The sequence below is a fragment of the Aethalodelphis obliquidens genome, unplaced genomic scaffold (assembly GCF_003676395.1).
Source record: "Aethalodelphis obliquidens isolate GAN/ISIS:26980383/991018 unplaced genomic scaffold, ASM367639v1 scaffold17, whole genome shotgun sequence".
Lineage (NCBI taxonomy): Eukaryota > Metazoa > Chordata > Mammalia > Artiodactyla > Delphinidae > Aethalodelphis > Aethalodelphis obliquidens.
In genome coordinates this window covers 9,078,552-9,090,773 of record NW_020837961.1, presented here as the reverse complement: position 1 = coordinate 9,090,773, position 12,222 = coordinate 9,078,552, and the positions used below count along the sequence as shown (strand labels likewise).

Below are 12,222 nucleotides of genomic sequence, written 5' to 3'. Positions count from 1 at the left end.
TTGGTAGAATTAAATCCTCATGACCTATATGAAATACTCTAGTTCCTTCTAAGTATAAGTATCTTCTTTTGTGACAAAGTTCCTTTTTGGATGAGCTATCTCTCAGTAAAGACATTGATACCATTCATCAGCATACCAAGACATATTACCACATTTTAAATCCAGAATAAGTACTACATTTTGTTTATTTTTTGTATTCCTTACAGAGGGTTGTAGTCTAGACTTAGAGCAAGCATAGATTGCCTTAAATGTGTTAACTTCATTATACAGAAATAATGCAAGGAAAATGAAAAATTAATTTTAAATCTATTACATTCCCCCCAAAGCATGTAGGATTTGAAGCTGGACAGTGAGTATCCAAATCTAAATCCTATTTCTGCCACTTACTATCTGTGTTTTCGGGCAAGTCGCTTATCTTCTTAGTGCCTTATTTTACTCTTTTGCAAAACGTGATCAGTAAAAGCATCACTTGGTTCATAATATTGTGAGGACTGAATGTGATAATATATGAGAAGCATTAAGAGTAGTCCCTTGGTTCAAATAAGTATTAAAAATACATGTCACTACTATTGCTCTAAAAGAAAAGAATAACTGAACCATGGATGCATTCTTAAACACACATATTCACCTGAATTATTTTGGAAGAGGAATATAGAAAATGTGTGCATCTTCTCACACATAAAGCTATCATTTCCTAAACATATGTCACTTGCTTCACATATAGCTAAAATTACCTAAAAATCCTAGCATTTCTTCCTTATATTGCTAAGAGCTAAATAATACATTGTATGCATGTTAAATTAACTATTACACTATAAATTAATTAAAGATCGAGATATTAGTTGCAAAGTCCTAAGGAAGAAAGTCATAAAGTAATTTCGATACATTTCGTGTGGAAATTCAAGGGTGTCAGTATTTATTTCAACAAGTTTTACCTGTGAATCCAGTGAACATGTACAATAGTTTAACCAAGTTTCCGTCTAATCTCCATAGCGTTTCCCCTACCATGGCAATGGTGTAATCATGCCATCTAGTGGACGATCTATATCACTGCAGGTATACTTTTTGAAAATTTATAAAAAACCTCAAATAAATTAACAAAATCACATTTTTATATTTGACATTTAAAATTTTAAACCTTGAAAGTGTATCTGAGGAGAAGAATAATGATTTTGTGATGTTATGATGAGAATTATATAAACGTAGTATGAAAAACACGAGATATAAAAAGAATAAGTAAAAGGCCCAACTTTGGGCAAAAGTAATAAACAGGGCACACTTATTAATATAAATACGTCTTTAAAAAGGAATAATAGAAATTTGGTGAAAATAGATGTTTCATAATAATTCATTAGCCATAACTTTTAATGTTGTATCAATTGGAAATCTATTTTAACATGTTCTTGTATTTAGACAAAAAAAATCAATTGCAACAATAATAATATAATATTTTCAATGCAAAGAACAGAAAGAAAGATGAAATATAATATAATGTAATATCTTTCTATATATGCAAATATAAATACACAGATACACAGTCATTTTTTAGCATAAAAGAAGCAAGAAACCCATTATCGTTTGTTGTTCTGTAGATGATTTGTCCAAGATTAAAATCTGGCCAAGCCTGACCTAATGGCTAGAACCTCTAACTTCAAACACAATGGTTTTGCTATCACTCAGTGTTGCCTCAGTAACTTAAGGCTTCTTCTCATTGCAATTGTCAGAACTAGATAACCTAATGTTTTCATTTGAAACGTAATTGTCTAAGATATATAGATATAAGTGATTTAGTTTCGAGCATTTTTCACATATAAGTAGGTAGGTGGATAGATCCTTTTAAAGAAGCAGTGTTAAACACTAGAAAATCAAAGACACTGCTGAAAAAGGACACATGAGAAAGGGAGCAAATGGAATCCAGAAGGCAAGCCCACCCCAATATTTGTGAGGCCTGAGGACTCACGGACCTCCCGGGCTGCAGTCCACTCACATCTTTCCCCACTCTGGCTGTATCCTACACTGTGAGGGAGCTAATACAAGTTACCTCTAAGACACCCCAGCTCACAAGTGCAAGCTCAGACCCCACCCTCCTCTACACACCCCATTTCCACCCTCATCTGCAGGCCTCCACAATTTGAACCAGGAATCTGGAATCTCGGTCACCTGGAATGTGTTAAAGCTTTGCATGGGCATATCACCTTGACCCTCAAGGATTCTCACCCTATGTGAAGTGGGAACTGTAGAAAGATAGGAAGAATAGGATCCACTAAAGCAGCAGTCCCCAACCTTTTCGGCACCAGGACCAGTTTCATGGAAGACAATTTCTCCATGCACCGGGGTGCAGGGTGATGGTTCAGGTGGTAACGCAAGCGATGGGGAGCAGCTGTAAATACAGACAAAGCTTCGCTCGCTGGCCCGTCACTCACCTCCTGCTGTGCGGCCCAGTTCCTAACAGGCCACAGACCGGTACCGGTCCGTGGCCCGGGGGTTGGGGACCCCTGCACTAAGGGCTCTAAGGGTGGTACTGGCATATGTGTGGTTGACAACAGGACATTTTTTAGGTGGCTAAAGATGGAGAAATGGTGTGAAATGATGTTGTCAGAGGTTGTCTTCATGATCAACATTTTTCTTAGACTGTATATCCCAGGGTCTTGCTCTAGGATGGAGAATGTCAAACCTTCCATGCAAGCAAGAAAGACAGATTTTAAGGGTTGCTATCCTGGTGTGCTTCTATGTGTTGTGACCCATGAGCATCTCAAGTGAAGACTTAACCTCTCTGACTTGTGATATCAACTATGCAAACCAATTTTTCCTTCAAAAGAAAGTCTCTTCAATAAGTGATGCTGGGAAAACGAGACAGCTACATATAAAAGAATAAAATTAAAACATCCTCTAACACCATATACAAAAATAAACTCAAAATGGATTAAAGACCTAAATTTAACACCAGATACTATAAAGCTCCTAGGGGAAAACACAGGCAGAATGCTCTTTGACATAAATTGCAGCAATATTTTTTTGGATCTGTCTCCTAGAACAATGGAAATAAAAGCAAAACTAAACAAATGGCACCTAATTAAACTTAAAAGCTTTTGCACAGCAAAGGAAACCATAAACAAAACAAAAAGACAACCTACGGACTGGGAGAAAATATTTGCATATGATAATATCGACAAGGGATTAATTTCCAAAATATACAAACAGCTCATACAGCTTAATATTAAAAAAAAACCCAATCAAAAAATGGGCAGAAGACCTAAATAGGTATTTCTCCAAAGAAGATATACAGATGGCCAACAGGCACATGAAAATATGCTCAATATTACTAATTACTAGAGAAATGCAAATCAAAACCACAATGAGGTATCACCTCACACCAGTCAGAATGGCCAGCATTAAAAAGTCTACAAATAACAAATGCTGGAGAGGGTATCGAGAAAAGGGAACCCTCCTACACTGTTAGTGGGAATGTAAGTCAGTGCAGCCACTGTGGGAAACAGTATGGAGGTTCCTCAGAAAACTGAAAACAGAATTACCACATGATCCAGCCATCTGACTCCTGGGCATATATCCAGAGAAAACTCTAATTCAAAAAGATACATGCACCCCAATGTTCACAGCAGCACAATTTAAAATAGCCAAGACATGGAAGCAGCCTAAATATACATCGACAGATGAGTGAATAAAAAAGATGTATATATACACATATATATACACATACATATACATATATACACATGTGTATATATACACACATACATTACACAAAATGGGATATTACTCAGCCATAAAAAAAGAATGAAATAATGCCATTTGCAGCAAAATGGATGGATCTAGAGATTATCATATTAAGTGAAGCAAGTCAGATAGAGAAAAACAAATATCATATGGTATCACTTATATGTGGAATCTAAATAAATGATACAAATGAACTTATCCACAGGACAGAAATAGACTCACAGACATAGAAAACAAACTTATGGTTACCAAAGGGGATGGGGAGAAGATAAGTTAGGCATTTGGGATTAATGTGTACACACTACTATATATAAATCAGATAAGCAACAAGGACCTACTGTACAGCACAGGGAACTATATTCAATATCTTGTAATAATCTATAATGGAAAAGAATCTGAGAGAGTATATTTACTGAATCACCTTGCTGCACACCTGAAACTAATGCTTCAATTTGCAAGGAGCATGAACTTGCCAGTAATATATGGGATTATTTTATTATATGCAGGTATATGTATATACTTACCATGCTGTTCATTTTTGAAGATGATGAACCTGCTCTTTGCTTTCTTAGACTATTAACTTCTTCTACATTTCCATCTTTTGGTTTCAAAATCATCCTGCTACTCCCTGCAGTTCCTTCTGATGAGGATCGCAGTCGCCTCTCTATAAATCTTCCTTCACGGTATGGACTGAGGCTACTGGCAAGAACTATTTAAAAAATAAATAAATAAAAATTAATATAAATGCTTAAATGTAGTTTTTATAAATGTTCCACTGAAAGTAAATGGAAAACTCTTAGTGTCATTCAACAAGTCTCAATCACAGAAAACTTTTTGAATTAGTAGTGGTACTTTACTTAACTATGTAATCACTTTGAAGCCTCTAAAACTTTCTAGTCATCCTTGGCTTCCTCATACCTCACGTAAATCATATAAGCAAATCCTGTCCTCATTACCTTCAACTGTATACAGAATGTGACCACTTCTCACCACCTCCCACACTAACTTCTGGCACAAAGTCCATCAGGGCTTGCCTTGGTTACTGCAATACTTCCTAATAGCCTCCTGCCCCTGCCTACTCCCACCTGCCTCTCCCCAACCAATACACAATCTATTTTCTACAAGGTAACCAGAATGATACACTTAAAACATAAGTGAGATTGATCATGATCGCTTCTCTAATCCTAAAGCTGATGTGTTTCCAGCGGGCTACCAGGTTCCACATGATATGACCCTACTCCAGACCCCCACACAGGGGGCTTCCCATTGCTCACCTCTTCATCTCTCTAACCTCATCTTCTACTGCCCACCAGCACCTTGTTCACTCTGCTTATGGCATATTGGACTTCTTGCTGCTTCTACAACATTGCAGGCATACTCCAGCCCCAGAATCTTTACCCAATACGCTTTGCACTGATATACGCCTCCCAAATAGCTGTATGACTTACTCCCTAATTTTTGTTAATATGTTACTTTGAGTAATACCCCATTCACTGTACATAAAAATGGAAACTAATAACAAAGAACTATGAGAAAGAGAAATTAAGAAACTCATCCTTAAGATTCTCTTCCTCTAGAACCACCTCCAGTACAAAAATCTGTCAGTCAGAGAAAGAGAATCAGTAGGAGACCTATATTAAGAAGATTTATTGCAAGAAATTGGCTTATGCATTTGTGAGGCTGGCTAGGCTGCACCTCGAGGCATGCGGGATCTTAGTTTCCTGACCAGGGATCGAACCTGTGCCCCCTGCAGTGGAAGCACGGAGTCCTAACCACTGGACTGCCAGGGAATTCCCAAACACCTTTTCAAAAATTTGTGAAGATCCACCAGAGGGCAGACAGCAGAAGCAAGAAGAACTACAATCCTGCAGCCAGTGGAATGAAAACCACATTCACAGAAAGATAGACAAGATGAAAAGGCTATGTACCATAGGGCTATGTACCAGAAGAAGGAAAAGGATAAAACCAAAAAAAACACAACTAAATGAAGTGGAGATAGGCAACCTTCCAGAAAAAGAATTCAGAATAATGAGAGTGAAGATGATCCAGGACCGTGGAAAAACAATGTACATAAAGATCAAAAGATGCAAGAAATGTTTAACAAAGACCTAGAAGAGTTAAAGAACAAACAAACAACTGTTTGTTTGTTATATTGTTATACAATACAATATTGTATAACAGATATATTGTTATACAATAACTGAAATGATAAGTGACCTGGAAGACAGAATGGTGAAATTCACTGCTGCGGAACAGAATAAAGAAAAAAGAATAAAAAGAAATTAAGACAGCCTAAGAGACCCCTGGGACAACATTAAACACAACAACATTCGCATTATAGGGGTCCCAGAAGGAGAAGAGAGAGAGAAAGGACCAGAGAAAATATTTGAAGAGATTATAGTCGAAAACTTCCCTAACATGGGAAAGGAAATAGCCACCCAAGTCCAGGAAGCGCAGCAAGTCCCATACAGGATAAACCCAAGAGAAACACGCCGAGACACATAGTAATAAAATTGGCAAAAATTAAAGAAAAATTATTGAATGCAGCAAGGGAAAAACGACAAATAATATAAGAGGGAACTCCCATAAGTTTAACAGCTGATTTCTCAGCAGAAACTCTACAAGCCAGAAGGGAGTGGCATGATATACTTAAAGTGATGAAAGGGAAGAACCTACAACCAAGATTACTCTACCCGGCAAGGATCGCATTCAGATTCGATGGAGAAATCAAGAGCTTTACAGACAAGCAAAAGCTAAGAGAATTCAGCACCACCAAACCAGCTCCACAACAAATGCTAAAGGAACTTCTCTGAGTGGGAAACACAAGAGAAGAAAAGGATCTACAAAAACAAACCCAAAACAATTAAGAAAATGGTCATAGGAACATATATATCGATAATTACCTTAAATGTAAATGGATTAAATGCTCCCACCAAAAGACACAGGCTTGCTGAATGGATACAAAAACAAGACCCATATATATGCTGTCTACAAGAAACCCACTTCAGACCTAGGGACACATACAGACTGAAAGTGAGAGGATGGAAAAAGATATTCCATGTAAATGGAAATCAAAAGAAAGCTGGAGTAGCAATATTCATATCAGATAAAAGAAACTTTAAAATAAAGAATGTTACAAGAGACAAGGAAGGACACTACATAATAATCAAGGGATGAATCCAAGAAGAAGATATAACAATTATAAATATATATGCACCCAACATAGGAGCACCTCAATACAAAAGGCAACTGCTAACAGCAATAAAAGAGGAAATCAACAGTAACACAATCACAGTGGGGGACTTTAACACCTCACTTACACCAATCATCCAAAATGAAAATAAATGAAAATAAATAAGGAAACAGAAGTTTTAAATGACACAATAGACCAGATAGATTTAATCGATATTTATAGGACATTCCATCCCAAAACAGCAGATTACACTTTCTTTTCAAGTGCACATGGAACATTCTCCAGGACAGATCACATCTTGGGTCACAAATCAAGCCTCAGTAAATTTAAGACAATTGAAATCATATCAAGCATCTTTTCTGACCACAACACTATGAGATCAGAGATCAAATACAGAAAACAAAACGTAAAAAACACAAACACATGGAGGCTAAACAATATGTTACTGAGTAACCAAGAGATTACTGAAGAAATCAAAGAGAAAATCAAAAAATACCTAAAGACAAATGACAATGAAAACACAACGATCCAAAAACTATGGGATGCAGCAAAAGCAGCTCTAAGAGGGAAGTTTATAGCTATACAAGCCTACCTCAAAAAACAAGAAAAATCTCAAATAGAAACCTTACCTTACACCTAAAGGAACTAGAGAAAGAAGAACAAACAAAACGCAAAGAGAGCAGAAGGAATGAAATCATAAAGATCAGAGCAGAAATAAATGAAATAGAAACAAAGAAAACAATAGCAAAGTTCAATAAAACTAAAACCTGGTTCTTTGAGAAGATAAACAGAATTGATAAACCATTAGCTAGACTCACCAAGAAAAGGAAGGAGAGGACACAAATCAATAAAATTAGAAATGAGAAAGGAGAAGTTACAATAGAAACCGTAGAAATACAAAGCCTCCTAACAGACTACTACAAGCAACTCTATGCCAATAAAGTGCACAACCTGGAAGAAATGGACAAATTCTTAGAAAGGTATAACTTTCCAAGACTGAACCAGGAAGAAATAGAAAATATGAACAGACCAATCACAAGTAGTGAAATTGAAACTGTGATTAAAAACCTTCCAACAAACAAAAGTCCAGGACCAGATGGCTTCACACGTGAATTCTATCAAACATTTAGAGAAGAGCTAACACCCATCCATCTCAAACTCTTCCAAAAAATTGCAGAGGAAGGAACATTCCAAAACTCATTCTATGAAACCACCATCACCTAATACCAAAACCAGACAAAGATACAATAAAAAAAGAAAATTAGAGACCAATATCACTGATGAATATACATGCAAAAATCCTCAACAAAATACGAGCAAACAGAATCCAACAACACATTAAAAGGATCATACACCATGATCAAGTGGGATTTATCCCAGGGATGCAAGGATTCTTCAATATATGCAAATCAATCAATGTGATACACCATATTAACAAACTGAATAAAAACCATATGATTATCTCAATCGATGCAGAAAAAGCTTTTGACAAAATTCAACACACATTTATGATAAAAACTCTCCAGAAAGTGGGCATAGAGGGAACCTACCTCAACATAATGAAGGCCATATATGACAAACCCACAGCAAACAACATTCTCAATGGTGAAAAACTGAAAGCATTTCCTCTAAGATCAGGAACAAGAAAAGGATGTCCACTCTCACCACTATTATTCAACATAGTTTTGGAAATCCTAGCCATGGCAATCAGAGAAGAAAAAGAAATAAAAGGAATCCAAATTGGAAAAGAAGAAGTAAAACTGTCACTGTTTGCAGATGATATGACACTATACATAGAGAATCCTAAAAATGCCAGCAGAAAACTACTAGAACTAATCAATGATTTTGGTAAAGTTGCAGGATACAAAATTAATGCACAGAAATCTCTTCCATTCCTATAGACTAATGATGAAAAATCTGAAAGACAAATTAAGGAATCACTCCCATTTACCATTGCAACAAAAAGAATAATATATCTAGGAATAAACCTACCTGGGGAGAAAAAAGACCTGTATGCAGAAAACTATAAGACACTGATGAAAGAAATCAAAGATGATACCAACCGATGGAGAGATATACCATGTTCTTGCATTGGAAGAATCAATACTGTCAAAATGACTACACTACCCAAAGCAATCTACACATTCAATGCAATCCCTATCAAATCACCATTGGCATTTTTTACGGAACTATAACAAAAAATCTTAAAATTTGTATGGAGACAGAAAAGACCCCGAATAGCCAAAGCAGGCTTGAGGGAAAAAAACAGAGCTGGAGGAATCAGACTCCCTGACCTCAGACCATACTACAAAGCTACAGTAATCAAGACAATATGGTAGTGGCATAAAAACAGAAACATAGATCAATGGAACAAGATCGAAAGCCCAGAGATAAACCCATGCATCTATAGTCAAATAATCTATGACAAAGGAGGCAAGGATATACAATGGCTAAAAGACAGTCTCTTCAATAAGTGGTGCTGGGACAACTGGACAGCTACATGTAAAAGAATGAAATTAGTACACTCCCTAACACCATACACAAAAATAAACTCAAAATGGATTAGAGGCCTAAATGTAAGACTAGATACTGTAAAACTCTTAGAGGAAAACATAGTAAGAACAGTCTTTGACATAAATCGCAGCAAGATCTTTTTTGATCCACCTCGTAGAGTAATGGAAATAAAAACAAGAATAAACAAATGGGACCTAATGAAACTTCAAAGCTTTTGCACAGCAAAGGAAACCATAAACAAGACGAAAAGACAACCCTCAGAATGAGAGAAAATATTTGCAAATGAATCAATGGACAAAGGATTAATCTCCAAAACATATAAACAGCTCATGCAGCTCAATATTAAAGAAACAAACAACCCAATCAAAAAATGGGCAGAAGACCTTAATAGACATTTCTCCAAAGAAGATATACAGATGGCAAGAAGCACATGAAACGCTGCTCAACACCACTAATTATTAGAGAAATGCAAATCAAAATTACAATGAGGTGTCACCTCACACCAGTTAGAATGGGTATCATCAGATAATCTACAAACAAGAAATGCTGGAGAGGGTGTGGAGAAAAGGGAACCCTGTTGCACTGTCAGTGGGAATGTAAATTGATACAGCCACTATGGAGAACAGTATGGAGTTTTCTTGAAAAACTAAAAATAGAATTACCATATGATCCAGCAATCCCACTGCTGGGCATATGCCCAGAGAAAACCATAATTCAAAAAGACACATGCACCCCAATGTTCATTGCAGCACTATTTACAATAGCCAGGTCATGAAGCAACCTAAATGCCCATCAACAGATGAATGGATAAAGAAGATGTGGTACATATATACAACAGAATATTACTCAGCCATAAAAAGGAACTAAATTGGGTCATTTGTAGAGACGTGGATGCACCTAGAGACTGTCATACAGAGTGAAGTAAGTCAGAAAGAGAAAAACAAATATCGTATATTAACGCATGTATGTGGAACCTAGAGAAATGGTACAGATGAACTGGTTTGCAGGGCAGAAGTTGAGACACAGGTGTAGAGAACAAACGTATGGACACCAAGGGGGGAAAGCTGTGTGGGGGGGGTAGGGATGGTGGTGTGATGAATTGGGCAATTGGGATTGACATGTATACACTGATGTGTATAAAACTGATGACTAATAAGAACCTGCTGTATAAAAATTAAATTAAATTGAAAAATTAAAAAAATAAAAGAAAGAAAGAGAAATTAAGAATACAAACCCGTCTACAGTTGCATCAAAAAGAATAAAATACCTAGGAACAAGTTTAATCCAGGAAGCAAAAAATATATACACTGAAAACTATAAAAGACATTGATGAAAGAAAATGAAGAAAATAAAAATAAAGAGATATTCCATGTTCATGAATTGGAAAGATTAATATTGTTAAAATGTTCATATTACCCAAAGGGATCTACAGATTCAATGCAATTCTTATCAAAATTACACTGACATTTTTCACAGAAATAGAAAAAAAAATCCTAAAATTTGTACAGAAACAAAGAACACCCCAAATAGCCAAAGTAATCTTGATAAAGAAGAACAAAGATAGAGGCATTACACGTCCTGATTTTAAACTATATTACAAAGCTACAGTTATCAAAACAGTATGGTACTGGTGTAAAAACAGACACATAGATCAATGGAATAGAAGAGACAGCCAAGAAATAAACCCATGCAAATGTGGCAATTAATTTCTGACAAAGAACCCAAGAATATATAATGGGGAAAAGATAGTCTGTTCAATAGACAGTGTTGAAAAATGGACAGTCACATGCGAAAAGATGAAACTGGGACCTTATCCTATACCACACACCAAAATCAACTAAAATTGATTAATGACTTGAAAGTTAAGACCAAAAACTGTAAACCTCCTAGAAGTAAACATGGGTATAAGCTCTTTGACATTCATCTTGATAATGATTTTTTGGATTTGATGTCAAGAGCAAAAGAAATAAAAGCAAAAATAAACAAGTAGGACTACTTCAAACTAAAAAGCTTCTGCACAGAAAACAAAAAAATAAAAATAAAAAAGAAAGAAATAAAAGACAACCAATTGGACCAATTGGATGGGAGAAAATATTTGCAAATCATATATCCTATAAGGGGTTAATATCCAAAATATACACAAAATTCATACAACTCAATAGCAAGAAAAAAAAATTAAAATGGGCAAAGGCCCTAAGTAAACATTTTTCCAAATAAGACATACAAATGGCCAATAGGTACATGAAAAGGAGCTCAACATCCCTATCATCTGGGAAATGCAAATCAAAACCACAATGAGATATCACCTCACTTTCATTAGGATGGCCATTATCAAAAAGTCAAAAGACAACACATGTTTTTGAGCATATGGAAAAAAGGGAACCCTTGTGCACTGTTGGTGAGAATGTAAACTGGTGCAGCCACTATGGAAAACATTATGGAGGTTCTTCAAGAAATTAAAAATAGAGCTACTATATGATCCAGCAATCTTACTTCCGGTAATATACCCAAAGGCAGCAAAATCACTATCTCAAAGACATATCTGTACTCCCATGTTCACAGCAGCATTATTCACAATAGCAGAGGTCTGGAAACATCCTAAGTATGAGAAAAAAGGAATGGATAAAGAAAATGCAGTATCTACATACAATGGAATATTATTCAGCCTTAAAAAAGAAGGAAATCCTGTCATTTGTGACAACATGGATGAATCTTGAAGATATGCTAAGTGAAATAAGCCAGACAGAGAAAGACCAATACTGCATGGTATCACTTACATG

At 35.9% G+C, this 12,222-nt stretch overlaps 1 protein-coding gene across 3 annotated transcripts in view; it reads right to left on the bottom strand.

The window, feature by feature from the left end:
• Window positions 1-12,222, bottom strand: part of CCSER1 (coiled-coil serine rich protein 1) — a 1,259,722-nt gene that overhangs the window by 1,087,775 nt on the left and 159,725 nt on the right. For all 3 annotated transcript variants that reach the window (XM_027116919.1, XM_027116920.1, XM_027116921.1), the window contains exon 3: window positions 4,260-4,444. In XM_027116919.1, the coding sequence (XP_026972720.1) occupies window positions 4,260-4,444 (185 nt within the window). The remainder of the gene's footprint in view (window positions 1-4,259; window positions 4,445-12,222) is intronic.